The sequence below is a fragment of the Pleurodeles waltl genome, chromosome 9 (assembly GCF_031143425.1).
Source record: "Pleurodeles waltl isolate 20211129_DDA chromosome 9, aPleWal1.hap1.20221129, whole genome shotgun sequence".
In the NCBI taxonomy this organism is placed as follows: domain Eukaryota; kingdom Metazoa; phylum Chordata; class Amphibia; order Caudata; family Salamandridae; genus Pleurodeles; species Pleurodeles waltl.
Genome location: NC_090448.1, coordinates 703,331,215 through 703,354,029, shown reverse-complemented (window position 1 = coordinate 703,354,029; position 22,815 = coordinate 703,331,215). Strand labels below are relative to the sequence as shown.

Below are 22,815 nucleotides of genomic sequence, written 5' to 3'. Positions count from 1 at the left end.
GGCCCGCGGGCCGCCAGCGGCCCCACAGACCTACCTTGGCGGCCCGCGAGCCGTGACTAGAGGAACTTTGGCCCATACACTGGTAGAAAATGAATAAATAAATACACATAAATATGTGACTCCCGCTTCCTGGAAGGTTACAAACACTAGAAAGCAGTTTTGTAATGGGTTCTGCGACCTAAGGTATGGAAAAGGCAACCGGAAGTGCCCACCACTTCATCGTTTCTAGTGTTCAGCAGAGAAAGGGGAACTCCAAGTTACTTCTGAGAGGCAACTAACTAAAATAAAAACATACTTTATGGAGTGGGAAAGAAAAAAGCTCCTCTGGTTTAAAACGCCACACAGGACACACAGGCGCTGTGTGCAGATGGCGCTGTGTGCAGATGGCGCTGTGTGTGTTACTGGGCTAGGGGTGAGTGCTGATGGCGCTGTGTGCAGATGGCGCTGTGTGCAGATGGCGCTGTGTGTGTTACTGGGGTAGGGGTGAGAGCAGATGGCGCTGTGTGCAGATGGCGCAGTGTGTGTTACTGGGGTAGGGGTGAGAGCAGATGGCGCTGTGTGCAGATGGCGCTGTGTGTGTTACAATGTTTTGAAAAAGGGGGCGGGGTGGTTGTTCCCCCTCTAAGCCCCGCCCCCTCCAAGCCCCCCCCCTCCCCCCTCCCCCCCCCCCTGCTGTCACTTCAGTGCGGCCCTCGGCAGCAAACCATACTGCAATTTTGGCCCCGAGAAAAAGTTTGTGAGTACCCATGGTCTAACCTGTGCAGGGCTGTAAGGAAAGAGAGTACAGCCCCCACGGAGTCCACGCAGGGAACTGTGTATCCGGCTCCCAGAAGCGTCTTGTGAGAGCCATCTCTTTTATAATAAATATATATCCAACCATCTTTTATGCAGTACTCTAGTATAGCTTAGCATTAAATAGTAACTGAAAACATGATAAAGAACCATATAGAATAACTAGCAATAAAAATTGTAACTACAATTTCAAGGGCCCCCAGTGAGCTTCTCGCAATCCTCTCGTGAGTTTTGATACCTGAAAAAAAGATTGCTCGTCCTATGTCCCGATATCAGGATTACAATAACTGAGCAAATAAACAATTTCTATTAAATATTTATCTGTTTAATCCCCAAAAACATTTTACAAATATTTTGCAAACTGTCAACCATATCCTGTTTTGATACAATACATTCTTTTACTAAAATAATGTCTGAACACAAGGTATATTATATAGTAAATCTATGAAACATACTGTAACCGGGCGCCTCCAGACGCCGGTTCCGGGTCGGAGCAAACGGCCGCCGGAGGATACCCCGGGGGCACCCGAGGGATTCCTGACGTGATGACGTCCCACGTCATCCGTCAGATAGAAGGAGGAGGGACGACCGACGGAGGAAGAGAGTCGCGCAACCCAGAGAGAGACGCCGACGTCAGGGAGAGCCGGAGAGACGAACGCCGTGGACCACCAAAAGAGAAGGAAAACCCCGCCGTAGAGAAGGAACAGCGGACAGAGAGCGGAAACCCTTGGGCGCCTCCCGCCCCTGTTGAGACGAAGTCGGGAGATCGCCTACAAGCCGGCCACGTCCCTGGAGGGGCGTGGCCAAGTCAGGTACGAGCGTACCGGGACTGGGACTGGGGTTCTGGGTGGTTGGCTGGGTTTAAAGGGGCTAAGTGGAGAGGGCTGAGGTCATGTAGGGAAGGGGATCCCATTTAAGTAGCACCACAGTTAACTGAAGGGTAACCCCACAAGGACCGTACCCAGACCAGTGGATAGAACTGTAAGGGGGTCACAAACAGGGCACAACAAAAGGAAGACACAAGAGAAACGTACCCCCCCCACATTCCTTCACCTCCACACAAACCCCCCCCCCTCTCACTCCTTACTAACCCCAATTAACCCTATATAGATACATTTCCCCACTTACCTGTTCCTTTCTCCTTCTTTGTTTTGGGAAATCCTGGGGCCATGAGAGCCGGGTGAACAAGACCACTCCCTCCGGACCGGACCAGGCTGTCCCGGGAACATCAAGGAACCCTGAAAAGAAAAGGGATTTATATATTAGTTTGGACTTGGAATATAACACTTTGGCGGAAAAGCCAGTACTACAATCTCAACGAAGAAATAAATAAACGTACTACACCCTTAAGTGCCGCGTCTGTCCCCTTCTTCCAATATCCCCTCGACTCGGGATAAAGGACCCCGTCACAGTGGTGTCAGAAGTGGGATATTGGAATAGGTGACAGAGACTTCCCAACCATGGAGGAGAAGTGTACCATATCCGATATGATGCAACAGTTGGCCTCCGGACAAAGACACCTACAATTAGTGTGGGAAGAGCAACAAAAAGAGGCCAAAATGGAAAGAGAGGCACTACAAAATGCCCTTAAGAGTCAGGCCACCATAATGGCCAACAACCAGTTGGTTCATGAAACCGCCATTAAGAATCTCACAGATACCATCGCTGCTACTCGCGTACACCCGAATGTGCCCAGTTCGGTCTTACAACGATATCAAGAAGGTGAAGACCCCGATGCCTTTTTCACCAATTTTGAACGAGTTGCTACTTCCGCTACTTGGCCTCAGGAGCGATGGGGCCAATATATCGCCCCCTTATTGACGGGGACTCTTCAAGCCGCCTATCAAGCGGTAAACCCCGGTGGAATAACCCCCTATAAGGATATTAAAAAGAGCATCTTAGAACGGGTGGGTTTTGATTCTGAACATTATCGCATCCGGTTTAGAAAAGCGAAGTGGGGAAACAATGAAAATCCCCGGGCCCTATATTTTAGGATCAAAGATCTGGGTCTCAAATGGTTGGGTCCCATAGGGACAAATCGGGAAGACATTATTGAGATCGTGCTCTTAGAGCAATACTTGGATGCTCTGCCTCCGTCTACCCGCAATTGGATCAAACAACATCCAAACCCGGATACCAATACTACCATCGAGTTGGCCTGTGCCTTTCATCGCTCCCTTGAATTCAAAGTAACCCCCCCCCGATCAACACCTAGTCCCCTGCGTCTGGGTTCGGGAACATCCGCGACAGCGGGACGAAGAATCAATGAGGACATAGCGAAATCCCGGGGACTAGATAGGCCCTATATGCAACAACCTCAGTGTTTTAGTTGCGGGGAATGGGGCCACATAGCTCGAGGTTGCCCCCTGAAGACAGAAAAACCAGAACCCATGGAAATAGGGGTCACAAGGGGAAGAGTCTTTTATACAGGGAGAAGAGACAACCCTTATAAAAAGAGACTGAGTATCAATGGGAAAAGCACAGTGGCCCTCATCGATTCAGGGTGCAGCCAATCTGTGGTCAGGGCCGGGTTGTTCAACGCACATTACTATTCGGAATTCACGGTATCAATCTGTTGCATCCATGGGGAAACCAGAGAATATCCCCTAATCTGGACAACCCTCACCTGGGGAGGAAAAGAAATACCCATAAGAGTGGGTTTAGTAGAGCAACTGGTTGAAGAAGCAATTATAGGAACTGACTTTTCGGAGTTCCCGCAACTCCTAGACAGCCTTAGACAGCTCGAAGAAACCAACAACTGGTGGAAGGACGCTCCTTTCTCCAATATGCCTCTATCACCTCCGAGGGTACGACCTAAACTCACCCGGAAGGAGAAAAGAATAATTAAGAAAACCTATAACCAAGACCCCTCCAGCAGGACCAGGGTAATTACAAAGGTCCTCGCCCTCACTGCTCTTCCCAGCTTCCGGACTTCGCAAAGAGAAGACCCCAGTTTAATTCATGCATGGAAAAGTGCACGCCCACGGAACCCCCAGGATAAGGGTCCCTCGTTCACCATAGTTAAGGACCTATTATACCGAGTCACTTACAAAGACCAAGACGAAAAGAAACAGTTGATAGTTCCAGAACCTTATAGACAACAAGTTCTACACTTAGCACACAGCCAGCCCGGGGGTGGACACTATGGGAGGGAGAAAACAGAGGAGTATTTGTTGAGGAAGTTTTACTGGCCGGGGGTATTTTCCCAGATTAGGAAATTCTGTCAACAATGTCCAAAATGCCAATTGATTGACCCCGGCTCACGGAGAAAGGCCCCTTTACAACCCCTCCCCATCATTGATGTCCCCTTCTCCAGAATAGGGATGGACCTCGTTGGCCCTCTTCTGCCCTCGTCGAGAGGCTATCGTTATATATTGGTATTAGTAGATTACGCCACGAGATACCCTGAGGCTATTCCCCTCTCTAGTATTAACACCAAAAGTGTTGCTCACGCCATGATAGGGTTCTTTTCCCGAATTGGGTTTCCTCGAGAAATCCTAACGGACCAAGGTACCCAATTTATGTCCAACCTGATGACACAAATATGTCAACTATTGGGGATTAAACAGTTACGGACGTCGGTTTATCATCCACAAACCGATGGTTTGGTGGAGAGATATAACCGTACCCTCAAAACACTACTAAAGAAAACTATCTCGGAGACTGGTAAGGACTGGGATAGGAAACTCCCTTTAGTATTATACGCAATCAGGACACACGAACAAGCCTCTACGGGCCATAGCCCGTTTGAGCTGTTGTTTGGGCGACAACCACGGACCCTACTAGATATGGCCGCTGAGATGTGGGAAGAAGAAGACGGGGAAAAAACCATTCTAAAGTACGCCCGTGAGTTAAAAACCCACCTACATACAGTATGGGAAAGCGTAAGGGAACACATGGAGAGGGCCCAAGACAAACAGAAAAGGTATTATGATCGAAATACCCAATTAAGGTCCTTTTCCCTAGGAGATAAAGTGCTAGTTCTTCTCCCCAGTTCAGACAACAAATTGTTGGCCAAGTGGCAAGGACCCTACACCGTAACAGGACTAGTAACCCCCGTAACTTATAAAATTTAGCTTAACGACACTCCCCCTAGGTCACAGATCTTCCATGTTAACTTATTAAAAAGATGGGAAGAACCTCCGAACGACCCAAGGCACGGCTGCCTAGTTAATACCGTTAAGGAATTAGAGATAGGGTGGTGCCCCACTGATCCCCCTGGCGAGAGAGAGGTTCCTATCATTAATACAGAGATCTCGATTCAACAAAATAGACAATTGAAGAACCTCTTTGATAAACACGGTTGGGTGTTCTCCTCGGTACCCGGTAGAACACGATTGGTACATCATCAAATCCTCACACCACCTGGGAAGACCGTACGACTAAAACCTTATCGTATCCCTGAAGCTAGGAAAACCCTCGTAGAAAACGAAATCGAGAAGATGTTAGATCTAGACATCATAGAACCTTCCAAAAGCCCTGGTGTTCGCCCGTGGTCTTGGTACCCAAACCTGATGGCTCTATACGTTTCTGTATTGACTTTAGACGGGTCAATTCCATATCACAATTTGACACCTATCCTCTTCCTAGGATAGACGAGCTCTTAGAAAGGTTGGGGAAAGCGAAATACATGTCTACCCTTGACTTGACCAAGGGATATTGGCAGATCCCGTTGGGTCCCGAAGACAAGGAAAAGACGGCTTTCGCTACCCCCTCAGGATTGTATCACTTTAAGGTTCTCCCTTTTGGGTTACATGGCGCCCCCGCCACCTTCCAACGTCTCATTGACACCATGTTACGACCTCATACCCGATACGCGGCGGCCTATCTGGATGACATCGTTATTTTCAGTGAGACCTGGGAAGACCATCTGGTCCACATAGACCACATCTTCTCGGCTTTAAGGAAGGCTGGACTGACAGCCAACCCCGCCAAGAGCCGACTGGCTTTTAATGAGATCTCCTACCTGGGTTATCACATTGGCAACGGTATACTTCGACCACAAAAGAATAAAATCGAAGCCATCCTACACACCAATGCTCCCACCACGAAGAAGGGAGTTCGTTCCTTTTTAGGTCTAGTGGGGTACTATCGAAGGTTCATTCCCCACTATTCCAGTTTGGCTGCCCCCCTAACCAATCTCTTAAGAAAAGGACAACCCAACAACATCACACGACTAGACCCGACTCAACTTCATAGTTATCATACCTTGCAAAGGTGTCTCACCACCCAACCGATATTGAAATGTCCTGAGTTTGACAAACCCTTTCATCTACAAACGTATGCCTCCGACGTGGGGGTAGGGGCCGTTCTTTTTCAAAAGGATGAAGACGGAGTGAGCCATCCCGTCGTCTTTATTAGCCGTAAGCTGTTTCCCAGGGAGCAAAGATACCCCATTATAGAGCGGGAATGTCTTGCCATTAAGTGGGCTATCGAAAGTCTCCAATACTATCTTTTGGGCAGACCTTTCCTACTGTATACGGACCATGCACCCCTTACGTGGCTCTCAAGATATAAGAATACCAACAATCGTATATTGAGATGGTTCATGGAACTCCAACCCTTCTCCTTCCAGGTTTGCCATCTCCCTGGTGACCTTATGGGTCAGGCTGACTATTTGTCCCGGTTTCCGGATCTGGTGGGGCTCGATCAGCCCCATTCATGTGAGGGGATGTGTAACCGGGCGCCTCCAGACGCCGGTTCCGGGTCGGAGCAAACGGCCGCCGGAGGATACCCCGGGGGCACCCGAGGGATTCCTGACGTGATGACGTCCCACGTCATCCGTCAGATAGAAGGAGGAGGGACGACCGACGGAGGAAGAGAGTCGCGCAACCCAGAGAGAGACGCCGACGTCAGGGAGAGCCGGAGAGACGAACGCCGTAGACCACCAAAAGAGAAGGAAAACCCCGCCGTAGAGAAGGAACAGCGGACAGAGAGCGGAAACCCTTGGGCGCCTCCCGCCCCTGTTGAGACGAAGTCGGGAGATCGCCTACAAGCCGGCCACGTCCCTGGAGGGGCGTGGCCAAGTCAGGTACGAGCGTACCGGGACTGGGACTGGGGTTCTGGGTGGTTGGCTGGGTTTAAAGGGGCTAAGTGGAGAGGGCTGAGGTCATGTAGGGAAGGGGATCCCATTTAAGTAGCACCACAGTTAACTGAAGGGTAACCCCACAAGGACCGTACCCAGACCAGTGGATAGAACTGTAAGGGGGTCACAAACAGGGCACAACAAAAGGAAGACACAAGAGAAACGTACCCCCCCCCACATTCCTTCACCTCCACACAAACCCCCCCCCCTCTCACTCCTTACTAACCCCAATTAACCCTATATAGATAAATTTCCCCACTTACCTGTTCCTTTCTCCTTCTTTGTTTTGGGAAATCCTGGGGCCATGAGAGCCGGGTGAACAAGACCACTCCCTCCGGACCGGACCAGGCTGTCCCGGGAACATCAAGGAACCCTGAAAAGAAAAGGGATTTATATATTAGTTTGGACTTGGAATATAACACTTTGGCGGAAAAGCCAGTACTACAATCTCAACGAAGAAATAAATAAACATACTACACCCTTAAGTGCCGCGTCTGTCCCCTTCTTCCAATATCCCCTCGACTCGGGATAAAGGACCCCGTCACACATACACTCACAAAAATAAGTAAATTCCTTTAAAAAAAACATAGAAATTCACTGAAAAAAACAAAGGTTAAAGTAATGTTATAGTTTGGTGTGACAAACCATAATAAGCACACCCATCATCTGAGAGACAGGTCTGACAGGAGAGGGCAGTCAACATAAACACTGTAATACGCACACATGTCATCTGAGAGAGAGGTCTGAGAGGAAAGGGTAGTTCCTTTCCACTCACTACTATGCACACTCATCATCTGAGAGGGATGTCTCCATGGAGAGGCCTGCCTCTCTCCACACACCCTACTATGCACACCTGTCATCTGAGAGAGAGGTCTGACAGGAGAGGCCAGTCCAAGTATGCACACTACTACACACACTTGCCATGTGAGAGAGAGGTCGAGAGGAACAGGCAGTCCCTATCCACTCAATACTCCATACACCCATCATCAGTAGAGAGGCCAGTCCCTCTCCACAAACCATACTACGCACACCTGTCATCTTTGACATAGGTCTTCTGTCTTCACACACCCTACTACATACACCTGTCATCTCAGTGAGATGTCTCAATAGAGAGGATATGTTATCATTAAAAAAAAGTTTTACTTTGTATACACGTAATAAAAGGAGCCCCATTCTCTTGAAACTGGACCATACAGATTCTGTGGATTGTTAAAGTGTGATAGGAGAAGGCCTAGTGTGTGCATAGATCCTTCTACATATATCCCTTATTGTCAACAGAAGTCTCAGTACAGAGATAGCTCTTTCTAATCTGAACCAAACACCCAATTCACTCTGAGAAAAACACCTGCTGAGAGACATTGGTGTATTACTAAATCCCTTCACACCCACTGTCTAACCTGTGCAGGGCTGTAAGGAAAGATGGTGCACTGTTATAAATCTGAACCCTTTACTCTGTATGGGCTTGTATTACAGGGAGTTACTCTTTCAAGGAACAGTACCACAACCAAAGTATACTCTGTTTAAATCTGATAGGAGAGGGCCTAGTGTTGGTCTAAAACCCTCTACACTAACCCTTTAAACTTTCCAGAGTGATCAGTAGAGACCCTAATGCCTGTAAATGCATTCATACTCAATGTTCTCTTAGAAAAGATATATTTGTGCAAGTGTTAATTACTCTTTTATATCTTCCATAGAACAGTACACAGTTAATCTTTCTACCTTAACATGTCTCATGTCCTATTTTGATCAAAATTACTGCAAAAACTGTAATTTAATTCTAAGTGTACGATATTGTGAGTGGGTTGAAAGAGCCAAATAGAGAGTACAGCCCCCACGGAGTCCACGCAGGGAACTGTGTATCCGGCTCCCAGAAGCGTCTTGTGAGAGCCATCTCTTTTATAATAAATATATATCCAACCATCTTTTATGCAGTACTCTAGTATAGCTTAGCATTAAATAGTAACTGAAAACATGATAAAGAACCATATAGAATAACTAGCAATAAAAATTGTAACTACAATTTCAAGGGCCCCCAGTGAGCTTCTCGCAATCCTCTCGTGAGTATTGACACCTGAAAAAAAGATTGCTCGTCCTATGTCCCGATATCAGGATTACAATAACTGAGCAAATAAACAATTTCTATTAAATATTTATCTGTTTAATCCCCAAAAACATTTTACAAATATTTTGCAAACCGTCAACCATATCCTGTTTTGATACAATAACATTCTTTTACTAAAATAATGTCTGAACACAAGGTATATTATACAGTAAATCTATGATACATACACTCACAAAAATAAGTAAATTCCTTTGTAAAAAACATAGAAATTCACTGAAAGAAACAAAGGTAAAAGTAATGTTATATTTAGGTGTGACAAAAATATCTGTACACCTTTAAAAAGAACTTTAGAAATTCACTGAAAAACAAAGGTTAAAGTAATGTTATAGCTAGGTGAATTTCTTAGTGGCAACTTTAACGTTTCAACTAAAAAAGCCACAGAAATTCAGCAGTTATAGTTAGTAGCACTAACTACAGCTTGTGCCCCGCCAAGCACTGCTTATGACCTCACATATAGCATCACTCATGACACATTCTATGACATAATTTATACTGCATCAAACTAGTAGCCCTGACAATTTTACAGCACTGCAGAATGCTTTTAGAGGCTTTCATTATGATGGCGAAATGCGTATTTCACATATAACGAAGAAATATTTTCCATATTTTAGGACTGCCTGTCATGTATGGGTTTTATACCACTTACTTCTGTGCAATAAAGGTACCAAAACATATAAAGGCAAAGGTAAAAGTCCCAAGTTAAATGCACAAAGAAAGGGATAATGACAATGAAATGGTAAAGTGCTTACCCACAGAATTGCTAGTAGATTGCCAACAAATTAAAAGCTGAAAGGAGAACACATAAGGGTGGAAACAGTATGTATTTATTAATGCAAGGGTGCTCACAAACATTTTCCCAGGGACCAAAAAGTTTGGTTGGTGGTGTACCGAGGGATGCACTGGTGGCACCTGGTGGTGTGTGTGGATGAGTGGGGGGAGGGGTGGGCAAATTGGTGGGTGTAAGGGAAGTGAAGCAGGTACATCTAGTGGCTGAATTGAATTGAACTATGTGGAACAAAAACAACTGGAATCAATCCTGGCTTCCCTACTTTATCAAATTGTGTGATCCTAGGCAAATGTTTTATTTCACTTGCCCCTCCTTTTTTTTCATTATGATATACAAAAGTCCTCAACATAACATGACTTCAGGATGCACTGCTGTACAAAAATGTCTCCTTTGTTTGAGTTAATAAGCTATAATGTTGTTCATCTATAATAGCAAGCCAGCTCACCAAAAGGGTGCACATAACAACTGGTTTGCCTTTTAGTTCACCTTTGCAATTGTTGTCAGGTCGGGGGAGATTAATGTTTCTAAATTCATGTTTGAAAACTATAAGTTTCAAAAAAATACTTCTCATTGCAATGATATAATCCAACGTGCTAAGGTGAAACAGTTCTACGTGCAAATTAATCACATTTGTTGAATTTTAAAGACATTAACATATTTTTACACATATGCTCTAAGATGTCTTTAAAGATGAAGGTGTTGCTAACGTTAAATGGTGCAGAATGCTTGTCCCTTTATTTAACATATTTTTAAAGTTAGTGCTGAGTCGTGTTAACAACAGCACAGTGCTTCTGTTGTCTAAAGAGCGGCATATTAAGGTCAGGAGGGCCGCACTTTGAGTATCACTGTATTAAAGGCTACTGCAATACAACAATCTGTTCCTTTATTTATGGGTCTCTGCTGATCTACCTATGTTAAGAAGCCTTCTGAACGCCTGGATTTTGATACAAGCCTGTGTCCCTTAGTTCTGCAGCCTACAACTTAACCACAAATATTCAGACCAGATTGGTAGCTCTGAAAGATGAACATAGGAGCTGTCTCTCCCATCCTTACCAAGAATAATATGGATAAAAAAATCACTTTCTTTAATTCTTGCCTTTCTTTTGTGCAGAACCGTGGGGGCACATCCGTTGGTGGCTGGGTGGTTGACTACTTCCACATCTTTGGACCAAGTCAGAAGTACCTGAACAGGAGAAACTGGATAGGGGCAGGTAAGAAGCACTGTGAGCAAAGGAGGCTTTGGTGACTGGGTGATGGGAAGTTAGTTGGCATTAAAAAATGAGACAAGAACACACACAACACAGTTTAATAAATTTTGTCTTTGCTTTGACTTAGTTCATTAAAAAGTGTTGACCCGTGTCCCTTGTTCCTTTTTGTGATACTGTGCGTTTCAACAAAATTCTCAAAGTTTGAAAACAAATGTTCTGTTTTCCCCCAATCCTATATTCTGTTTTTAAAGTACTGGTAACCAAAGAAAGATAATACATCTTATGCCTTGCCCCAAACATTGCTCACAGAAGGCTAGTAACTTTGCACTTGTTGATCAGGAATAGGCTTACCTCTGTTAAATTTCTATTTGGTGTGAATTCTGGTGGATGTTGGCAGTGTTCTCTGATGTTTTAAAAAATCAGTGGTCATCAGTATTTTTTTTACATTTTTCTCTAACTTCCCTACCTATCTAATTCCCAATTACTGAAATCCCCCTTTCCAGCAGTCCAGTCCCTCCTTATGTCAAGGAAGTGCATGAAAGAGATATAGGGGGTGATTCTAAGGTTGGCGGGCGGCAGTAGCCGCCCGCCAAGCGGGAACCGCCAGAAGACCGTACTGCGGTCAAAAGACCGCGGCGGTCATTCTGGGTTTCCCACTGGGCTGGCGGGCGACCGCCGAAAGTCCGCCCGCCAGCCCAGCGGGAAACACCCTTCCCACGAGGACGCCGGCTCAGAATGGAGCCGGCGGAGTGGGAAGGTGCGACGGGTGCAGTTGCACCCGTCGCGCATTTCAGTGTCTGCAAAGCAGACACTGAAATTCTTTGTGGAGCCCTCTTACGGGGGCCCCTGCAGTGCCCAAGCCATTGGCATGGGCACTGCAGGGCCCCCAGGGGCCCCACGGCACCCCATACCGCCATCCTGTTCCTGGCGGGCGAACCGCCAGGAACAGGATGGCGGTATGCGGTGTCAGAATCCCCATGGCGGCGCAGCAAGCTGCGCCGCCATGGCGGATTCCCATGGGCAGCGGAAAGTCGGCGGTACACCGCCGGCTTTCCGCTTCTGGTACCTCCGCCCTGGCGGTATTTACCGCCAGGGTCAGAATGACCCCCATAGTTGCATGCTGTTAATACTTGAATACAACAGATAAAAGACCAGTGGTGGGCACTGAACACACCTTTGTGCTGTTGCACCCGTCGCGCATTTCAGTGTCTGCAAAGCAGACACTGAAATTCTTTGTGGAGCCCTCTTACGGGGGCCCCTGCAGTGCCCAAGCCATTGGCATGGGCACTGCAGGGCCCCCAGGGGCCCCACGGCACCCCATACCGCCATCCTGTTCCTGGCGGGCGAACCGCCAGGAACAGGATGGCGGTATGCGGTGTCAGAATCCCCATGGCGGCGCAGCAAGCTGCGCCGCCATGGCGGATTCCCATGGGCAGCGGAAAGTCGGCGGTACACCGCCGGCTTTCCGCTTCTGGTACCTCCGCCCTGGCGGTATTTACCGCTAGGGTCAGAATGACCCCCATAGTTGCATGCTGTTAATACTTGAATACAACAGATAAAAGACCAGTGGTGGGCACTGAACACACCTTTGTGCTGTTCGGCAAAGGTTGCTGAATTAAGATTTTCTACATGTCATTACAAAATATATATATATATATATATATATATATATATATAAATATATATGTATATATATTGTCCATAAACGGTGAGAAACTGCTCCGCGAACAGCTGCACCAAGTCAATCAAGGATCCAAGAAACGCAGAGGAAACCAATTTCTGCAAATATAATTCATCCGCTTTATTATCAATTGTAATCAAAACAACGCTGTCTCCACCAAAATGTCTACGCGTTTTGGCTACTGATATATATATATATATATATATATATATATATATATATATATATATATATATATGTGAGTTTAACTATAAAGTCCCTGTAACCTTTATTTTTTTAAGGTAATTTCTATGTTTTTTTAATTCTGTTTCCTAACTATAATGTCCCTGTAACCTTTGTTTTTTTCAGTGAATTGCAATGGATTTATTTTACATATAGCAATTTCCATTACTATACGTTTATCTAACCACCACAGTGCATGGTCTTCGGCCGTTTGTGGTGGCGGTTGGCCACAGGGCCTGGCTAAGGCCTAGCCCCTATAAGCCGAGTGCTTACATCGCCCCTGCGCAGTAGAGGTTGCCCACAAAATCTGGCCTGCAGCCAGACCCTGCGGCCAAACTCCTTAACCACCTTACCCCGAGATGTGCACAGCCCTTTGACCGTGCACAGTGGACATTGGCGCTGCCTCTCTGGGTGTCAGAAAAGCTGTGAGAGTATTTTCTGGGGGGATAGTGGCTGAGAGAGTGTCTGTCTGGGTGTGCCCATCAATTTTTGAGTGGGTGCATTGGTGTGTGTGTGTGTCTGTGAGTGGGTGCATGAGGTTGTCAGTGGGTCTGTGAGTGGGTGTGTGAGACTCTGAGTGGGTCTTTGAATTGGTGCATAACTGTCTGAGTGGGTCTGTGAGTGGATGCGTTAGGGTCTGACTGGAGCTGTGAGCGGGTGCACGAGGCTCTGAGTGGGTGTGTGAGTGTCTGAGTGGGTGAGTGAGTGGGTGTGTAAGTGTCTGAGTGGGTGTGTGAGTGGGAGAAAGAGATTGAAAGAGTGTGAGAGAAAGTAAGAGGGAGAGATAGTGAGTTTTTTAGGCTTTGGTGTATGATCTACTTAGAATTAGATATTTCTGTACAGTTTGAAAAAAATGTATTTAAAAAGAGCAAGATTATCTTTCAGTGTGAGCCTTAAACATTTTTACCTAAAAAAAAAAGAAAATAGGAACACGAGTCCGGCTGGACTGAAACCCTGAATGCTCAGTGTGAAGGTCTGTGACTTCCACACTGAGCTATGGAATTTCTTTATAAAAACAAACATTTTGAGCTCTTTATGGGCTATCCGGGATTGCGGGGGAGACTTCAAGGACACCCCCGTGGTCCCTGCATCTTTTACATTTAATTTTATAAGAAGCCCTTTACGGGCTATCTGGGACCGTGGGGGAAGTCTCAAGGCCTCCTCTGCAGTCCCATTGCTCCAGCAAGCAGACAACTGCTTTTAACAGTGGCTGCCTACTTGCTGGAGCAAACCTTTCATGTCTTTATGCATATCTGCATGTAGGGAACAGAGATGAAAGGTCTGCTTTTTGACAGCGAGACCTGTTTGACAGGCCCCTCTGTCAAAACCCAGAATGTTTGCTGTGGACTGGCTGCAGCTTCAAAGCTGCTGTCAAGCCACAGCAAACAGCTATGTCCCGGGGGTAGGCACCCCTGGACATAGCAGAAGCCAGCCCTATGGCGTGGCAGTCCCCAGGGCCATCAGTGGCTCCATGCAACCCACCTCCAATGTGTTAGTAGCCCCAGGGAGGTGGTGATCCCCAGGGCTTGGGGGCCCCAAAGGGACCCTGTTTCTTCTTTTAACTATTCCCCAGAGGAGGTGGTGGTCCACGTGAAACCAGTCGGGCGCATGGCCCCTACATATTAATCATAAGCCCCAGGAAGGTAGCGTGGGAAAGTGGCGTAGCTGGAGTCGGTGCGGCGTCAGTCCCTTACAGCTTCTGAGGAAAGAGGCATCGGTTCCGCGCTGCGAACCAGGTGGAGGTGAGGTGTTGGTTCAGTCCGAATGCAGGGGGCGATGATCCAGCAAAGTCTGTGATGCATCAATTCCTTGTGACCCGGCGGGGTAGCTGGTTCCGGTCTGTCAGGATGTAATGTGTCGACTTCCCAGTGCTGCAATGACCTTGAGTGACATCAATAGAGTCGTGGCAACGTCGGACCATGAAGCAGGAGCAGGCTGCGGCGTCACTGAAGTTGTTCTGGAGTCGCTGGAGTCAAGTGCTAGCAAAAAGCTAGTAGTTGAAATCTTTGCTGTTCCTGAGACATCGGAACAGGACGCAAGCTCAATCCAAGCCCTTTGAAGAGCCCTTCTGAGGGAAGGCAGAGTCCTTCCAGAAAAATCAGAGGCCAGCAGGGCAGCAGGGCAACAGCAGGGCAGCAGTCCTTCTCGGCAAAGCAGTCCAGAGAGTCCTTTGGGCAGCCAGGCAGGTCTTCTGACAGAGTTCAGTCAGGTGCAGGTCCAGCAGTGTCTGAGTTGGTGGGGTCAGAGACCCAGTTTATGCACCCAAAATGCCTTTGAAGAGGGGGAGACTTCAAAGAGTGGTTTTGAAGTGCACAAGTTCCCCTTTCAGCCCAGTCCTCTCTGCCAGGGTCCCAGTGGGGGGTTATCAGTCCTTTGTGTGAGGGCAGGCCACCAGCCTTTGAAATGTAAGTGTCAAGCCCTCCACCCTTCCAGCCCAGGAAGACCCATTGAGAATGCAGATGAATGCAGATGTGACAGAGTGTCCTGTGTTTGTGGTTGCCTGAGTGAAATGCACAAGGGAGCTGTCAACCAGCACAGACCAGATGTTGATTGGAGGCAGGCTGTAAGGCACAGATGGTTTTAAGTGCAGAGAAATGCCCACATTCTAAAAGTGGCATTTCTAAAATAGTCATATAAAATCAAACCTCACCAATAAGGGGGATTTTCTATTACCGTTCTGGCCACACTAAATATGACCTGGTTACCCCTTTCAGATCAGAATCTACTACTCAAAAAGTATATGAGGGCATTCCTAATGCTAGTCTATGAAATGAGCAGGCCTCACAGTAGTGGTAAATGAATTTAGGAGTTTTTCACTACCAGGATATATAAAACACATATGTACATGTCCTGCCTTTTACCTACATAGCACCCTGCCTTATGGGTAGCCTAGGGCCTACCTTAGGGGTGACTTATATATACAAAAATGGGTGTTTAAGGCTTGGCAAGTACTTTTAAATGCCAAGTTGAAGTGGCAATGAAACTACACACACAGGCCTTGCAATGGCAGGCCTGAGACATGGTTAATGGACTACTTATCTGGGTGGCACAATCAGTGCTGTAGGCCCATTAGTAGCATTTAATTGACAGGCCCTGGGCACATGTAGTGCGCTTTACTAGGGACTTTTAAGTAGATCAAATATGTCAATTGGGGATGAACCAATGTTACCATGTTTAAGGGTGAGAACATATGCACTTTAGCACTGGTTAGCTGTGGGAAAGTGGGTAGAGTCCTAAAACCAGTGAAAACAGTGTCAGGAAAAGTGGAGGGAGGCAGGCAAAAAGTTGGGGGATAACCACCCTACGGCTGTCAGGTCTAACAAATACCATAAAACATGTACATACACTCATTTAGTACATACAATTAGGCACTATTCAGATCCCCCTCTGTTTATAAACAGAAAGGGCTATCCACAGGAAAGACAATGGATTACCGTAAGAGTATTTGTCAAAAAGGCCCTTGGTGCATGAGGATTACAGCTTGCATACTGACCCCCTCTTCACTGATTTTAATCAACATTTCAATAATACTCAAAGCTGTAGATGCTGCAAGAAAGGTCATTTAAACGTTCCTCATGCCATATTTGCCAGCGCATTTCGACCTCCATACAATCTGAGTTTATGAGTTCTTGCGAGGTCATCATCAGGGCATCATGTTATGCATCTTGGTTCGGACCCTATAGATACGTTTAAATTACAAGAAGGGAGGGGGAAATGGTGGGGGAAAAAGAAACTGAAATTGTAAATATAAATGAATGATTCCTGACCATTTTTGGACTAGAAGAGCTAATTATTGTTCATGCACTTCCGTGGATTTCACACCATGATTTATAATGTGACGTTAATGACTGGGACACACCCCCAAATGCAATTAAGTTAATATCCATGCTTCAAGAAAGTCTATAGAGCATGCTTTTCGTCAGAGGTGAAACCTCAAAACCCGGAGGTGAACCATCAAAAAAACGAATGGATCTCATATAAACACTTTATCGCATCACTGCACCCGGTGAAGAATTTGTCGTTGAAGCCTTACTTGTAAACACCCATATGTGCTCCATGAACGTCAATTCATCAAAATGTCAGGGGTAGCGAAAATGAGATCACATGCCCTTTGAACTTCAGTTTCACTCACACTCACATGCTTACACATACACACACATTCTCTATTAGTGTAGTAATTTTTTTTTGCGAAAACAGAGTGGAGTCCCTTTCGATATCCATAAGGACTATGGACAAGCTGCCTATCTATTCCTGGAACTGATTTTGCCACCTCTGAGACTAGGGGTCACAAAATCAGTGCCAGGGGTCACAGATGCAACCCCTGGCGACCCCTAATTGATGTCCATGATGTGCTCCCTATTTCACATCCTGACTTTCTTCTACTATGTGTTGCTTACCTACTGGTGCTCCTGTTTGTTTTTATTTCCGGTAACTCAACCGGTTACTGTAAGGAGTTTGCTGTAATTGTGACATGTTCATTTTGAGCTATTTCGGATAGTTATTTGCCTTGATAGCACAACACATTGCATCTTTGTCAGACTCATACCTTCCAAGAGTGTGTGGTCATTTTTTCCTCTTTTCCTCAAGCAGGTCACGGTGCTCCGAAGGATCTACTTCGCCTTTCATTGGTGTGTCCCTTCAGTTATTCATCTTATGGGAAAGTTCTGGCATTGCGCTTTCACTCAGCATCTCCTTTCTGTTATCTGGCTTATAGGGAAACGCTGGAACTTCTTTTTCAAGGCAATTGGTGTATTCACACGTAGTTTCAATGACGTTGTCCTAGCAGATGCCCATGGAGTTGTTGGGAAATGTAATACCCATTTTCTAATGTATGTAGCCCTTTACCCAGGCCTTATTTCAGCCCGTTGGACCCCCTTCTCCTATGCCCTGGCCTTATTGTAAATGGGGAGAGGGGATTGTAAGACCCCTCCCCAGGCCAATATTTACCCCGGGAACCCCATCCCCAGGGTCCTCATCTTTTGTTAATTTGGAAGGGGACCATGGAGGCCCTGAAGGCTGATTTTGGCCCCAAGGAACCCATCTCCAGGGCCTGGCAATTTAGTGATGGGGAGGGAGGCATGCCATCCATCCCTTGGGCCAATGGAATTACTAATTGGGGAAGGGGACCAAATGGTCCCCTCCTAGGGCCACCTACTGGGACATGGCCACATAAATAATGGGGAGGGAGCACACAGTCCCCTTCCCTGGGCCAATATTGGCTCTGAGGACCCCATCCCCTGAGGCCCGGCCATAAATAAAAGGTCTGGGTGGTCCTGCATCCCCTTTGTCCCCAGGCCTATTGCCACCCTGCAGGTCCCATTCCTCATGTCCTGGTCAATTACTACAATGGGAGGGGGGGTTATGCGGCCCCCACTTGGGTCAGTTTTGGCCCCAGGGACCCCATACCCTGGGGCCCAGACAGTTAATGGTGAGTGTTGTGGACCCACTCAGGGCACCCATTTGACAACTGTTGGGAGTAGCAGGGGGGCCTCAATGCCACTGTGGCCCCAGCCAGCTCTCCGCCTCCAGTGGGAGCCAGCATTGCTCCCTCACGCAGAGTGCAGCAACAACTGGATTTGCTATGGATTTGCGCATCCTCCACAAATTTATGGCAAAATTATAAAAAACATTTTGGACACCAGCGTGGCCCTAGCAGCAGGCCTAGGGGATTAGGGTATTTCTACCGTACCCCCTTCTGTTTTTTTTAACTTTTTCCTTGGGACTCTGCTGAGTCTGAGTCCATGATGGCTGCCAACACTTTGTGGTTGGCAGCCAATCAGATCTCACTCATGAGATCTGTTAGATTAATGGTCCCTCCAAGTCCCTATAAATTTATTTTTCTTTTAATAACCCTAAAACTACTTAACAGATTTGCACCAAATTTAAAAAATCACTCTTTCTGGACCAAGATCTACCTTTCTGCCATATTTGTTGTAATTCTGTTAGTTCTGGTGCCGGGGTCCCAGAGGAATCTCTCTGCGGCAAAAAAGCTTCTTTTTTTACATTTACAGGGTCGCAAATCTGCGGCAAAAATGTAAAAAGAAAAAGTGTGGACTCCCATGCTTGTTTTACCAAAGCCACCGGATGGGCCTGGTCCCAGGGGCACATAAAGAATAAAGAAGGGATCCTCCCCAGGCCTTATATTCAATTATATGTGGGGGAGCCATAGCCCCGGGGGCCACCACCTCCCCAGTTCAAAAGAAAAAATTAACACAGGCGGCCCATGTGGTCCCCTCTGCAGATCCAGGGACCTCCACCCCCCTTGGGGTTATATTCAGTTATATGTGGGGGCCCACGCAGCCCCCCAAAACCCTGAGGACTGCCACCTCCCCATGTCTAAACTAACAGCCCTGGGGACCACCACCTGCCCAGGGCAAAGGATTGAATTAATGCGGGGATGTCTGCATTACACCCATGTAGCCCTAGAGATCACCACCTCCCTAGGGCAATTTATTTCACATTTAGGAGGGGCGATGTGGCCCCCCTGCAGCCCCAGGGACTGCCACCTCTCAAGGACTAAACTAACAATTAATGCGGGGGCGCGTGTCTCTCCACAGACTCAGGGACCTCTTTTGAGCAAATGATTAAATTAACACGGGGCCTGCATGACCCCCATGCAGCCCCGGTGCCCGCCACCTTCCCGGGGCAATTTATTTCACATTAAGGGGGGGACCACACATCCCCAGTGAAGCCCCAGGGACCGCCACCTCCCAGGGCTGAAATAAACTGAAAACAGATAATGAAGGGGGTCCGTTGCGGACCCAAGGCCCCTGGTGACCACGACCTCCCCACGGCTAACTTGAATGTTGGAGGGGAACCCCTTCATGGAGCCAATAATGGCCCTGGGGTCCGCCACTCCCCAGGGTCTGCTCCTGCTATGTCTCGGGATGCCCACCCATGGGACATAGCTATTTGCTCTGACTTGTAGGGAGCTTTAACAGCTCCTGTCAATTCAGAGCAAATACTTCGGTCCTAGCAAGCCAGAGCTGTGAAATAGCTCTCGCTCGCTGGGTGCAGAGGTTTCCTCTGTTTCCCTACCCGCAGACATGCATGTTTAGCAGCTTCCTGTCTGTGACATCAACGCCAGCTCCCCCAGGAGGCAGGGAGCGGTCAAACACTAGTCAGTTGAACACACACGCATCCTTAGGGAATTGCAACAGGACATGCTAGAAGCAAAACACCTAAGCACATGTGATAACAAAACAAATTTGGTCATCTGAATAATTGCTGGTGCCATTGGGTTTACTTATGTCACCTTTAAGGGGGGTGTCACGGTGCCCATAGCGTATAAATCCCATTTATACTCTAATGCAGAACAATGCTTTGCACCCACAGCTTTGCTAGAGTTTTCTGCAATGTACCAAAGAACAGCAGATGATGGAACTAAAATTGTAACTAAATGTGGTGTAAGACAGACTTGATGTACTTTCCCAGGACTCAAACAATTGAGACACTGACTGGAGAAGAAGATGTAACATTTTCGATAACTGATGAGCCGGATGATGAGGACATCGTACAGTGAACCAATCAATGACCTGAGAACGGCGAAATATTAGAATTCATAGATTTGCAAAAATAATATTACTGGATAGACTCATAACTGGTAATAAATTGACCAATTAGAAATTAGGGGGATGGACTGGAAAACTCTAATAAAAAGTCATGACAAGGGGCTAAAAGTTCAGATGCGAGAGATGTGAGGTGCAGATGTGAGGGGAGAATTGATGATGTCAGGATACACAATTCGAGATTCTGTCATTGGGCTCCTGCGCTGAGAGCCTGATGCGTTGCTGATCGAATGATGACCTGAAGACGAAGACTGACTTTGTTGCTGATCCATTCCATGGATAGGTAGCTCTGACAATGTGACTGGTTAACTTTTGTGCCTTTCTTTCTAGGTACCAACTGCGCTGTTTTTATAGTTTATCTTCTAGCTAGATGTTTACCAAATTCACGTTTCTAAATTGTTTTCACATGAAGTCCCACATGCTGATGCTAATCTGGGTTAGGTAGGGTTCCTATGGGTGATTTGACAGTGACAAATGATTGACGAACTGGTTGCTGAACTCTGTTATTAATGTCGATATATTCATCTTTTTTAGCTTATGCTGAAGCATTAGAGCATATGTTTTCTCAAGTTCTGATTTGATTATGTTGTCGGTGGTCTCTATTAAACTAATTCTGAGCTGATTGAATGAAGTTTGAATTAACCGATGCATTAGGATTGTAACTAATACGTAAATAAAAATAGTTAAAACGTATATTGAGCTGTGGTCATTCATGGAAATGTTGATCTAATTGTCTTATGACTAATGATTCTCTTAGTGAATAATGATTGGTTATAGTGCATATTAATAACATTAGTCACTACATGGCTTGGATACTCCATGCGATTCAAAAGGTTCTATGCGCGTCCCCTTGTAAGTTTACTTACTAAGGAACAGGCGCACTAGCAGTTTTTGGTAGCAGCTTGATGGTTACTTTCCTTGGAGAACTAGTTATGTGGTGATTATTGGTTATGGTGGTAGCTTGAGTTAGGGTAAGTTGTTCATTTTATGAGGTTTGAATTTTTGTTTTTCTGAATGGCAATTGTAGCAAAGATGATGTCCGCTTAAGCCCAGAAACGACTTTCCCAGATCCTGGATCACGCTAGTAAAGTTGGGTATGTTCTTGGTGTATTTGTGATAGTGTGAAAGTGGTAGGTTGCACTTGCAAAGGCTTAAGCAGACCGCAAGTGAATGGTGATATATGAGAGATAAAGTAGGGAGTTTGCATACTCCAGGTAAAATTTAGTAGGAGTGTGCGTACTCCTCATTGTGAGAGTGGAGAAGTGGTCGAATTTCACATGTGAGTGGCGTTTTGTGCTCAAAAAATTTCCATGTGGTTGTTGGTGATGTAAGGATCCTGCGTGGTCTAAGACTCCGGAGTATATTGACAAGTGTTGGAGACACTTGGTTATATGTTGTAATCTGTCTGGTTTAGTAGGTTGATCGGACGTGGTCAACAAGTCGGTGTGTGATTTAAGTGAATAAGAGAAGCTTTTCAACTGAGATTTGGCGAGTCCTATGTGCACCAGGACATACCCATTGATCAGTTGAGAGTGAAATTCGCAGGTCGAACTTTGCTTGCGAATGTGGGAGACTGAGAAAGATGAATAGCTGTATGAGCAAAAGGGCCATCAGTGAAAATCCATAAGGTCTCTGAAGCAATTGTGTACCTACCTGTAGTAAACCAGCAGGTTTGTTTTGATTATTGGTTTTGATTAGTGCTCTCAATAATTTTTGCATTAGTTTTGTGTGAATTGAAGATTAGGAGGACAAGCCGCAAGACTTTGTCAGCCGCAGTGTGTGAGTGTGAGGTCAGAGTGAGCTGCGCTGGGATAGGTTGGTTAGTGAAAAGAGAAGCAATTGGTTGAGTAAGCGGGTAAAAGGAATCTTGGGAGTAAAAGTCATTTCTTCATTGAATTAATACACAAAAGATAGCAAAGATGAAGTTTTTCAAAGCGTTCAGGAGTGCCATGAAGGGTGATTCTTACATCAAGGCGACAGTTGGGGAGCTGACCCCACCAGAAAATTCTCTGGCATTTATTGTGATGGAGGAGCAAGGTGTTGTGCCATGTCTTTGGCTGAAGCAATGGTGCAAATTGACAGAGAAACAGGGAGCTTTAGCGTTTCCAGAGCATGGAACGTTCAATTTGAGAATTTTGGATCAGTTGCGAATGGCATTATATGAGATGAAGCCACTTCTGAGACCTGCACAAGTTGAGGCTTTAGCAGTGTGGGAGCTCATAGCCAGACAGCAGCAAGAGATGAAATTTAAGAGGAGAATAAGGAATTAGAGAAGTCCTTAGCAGAGGCAAGATGGGATTGGGAACAGAAGAAGTGGAGAATGGCAACGTTACAGGGTGTTAGGTTGTTT

General features: G+C 46.3%; 1 protein-coding gene across 1 annotated transcript in view; it reads left to right on the top strand.

Annotated features, from left to right (window-relative positions):
• The window catches only part of LOC138259733 (sperm microtubule associated protein 1-like), a 554,858-nt gene that overhangs the window by 272,382 nt on the left and 259,661 nt on the right, over nt 1–22,815 (top strand). The window contains exon 2 of the mRNA XM_069207626.1: nt 10,898–10,997. Coding sequence (XP_069063727.1) covers nt 10,898–10,997 — 100 coding nt within the window. The remainder of the gene's footprint in view (nt 1–10,897; nt 10,998–22,815) is intronic.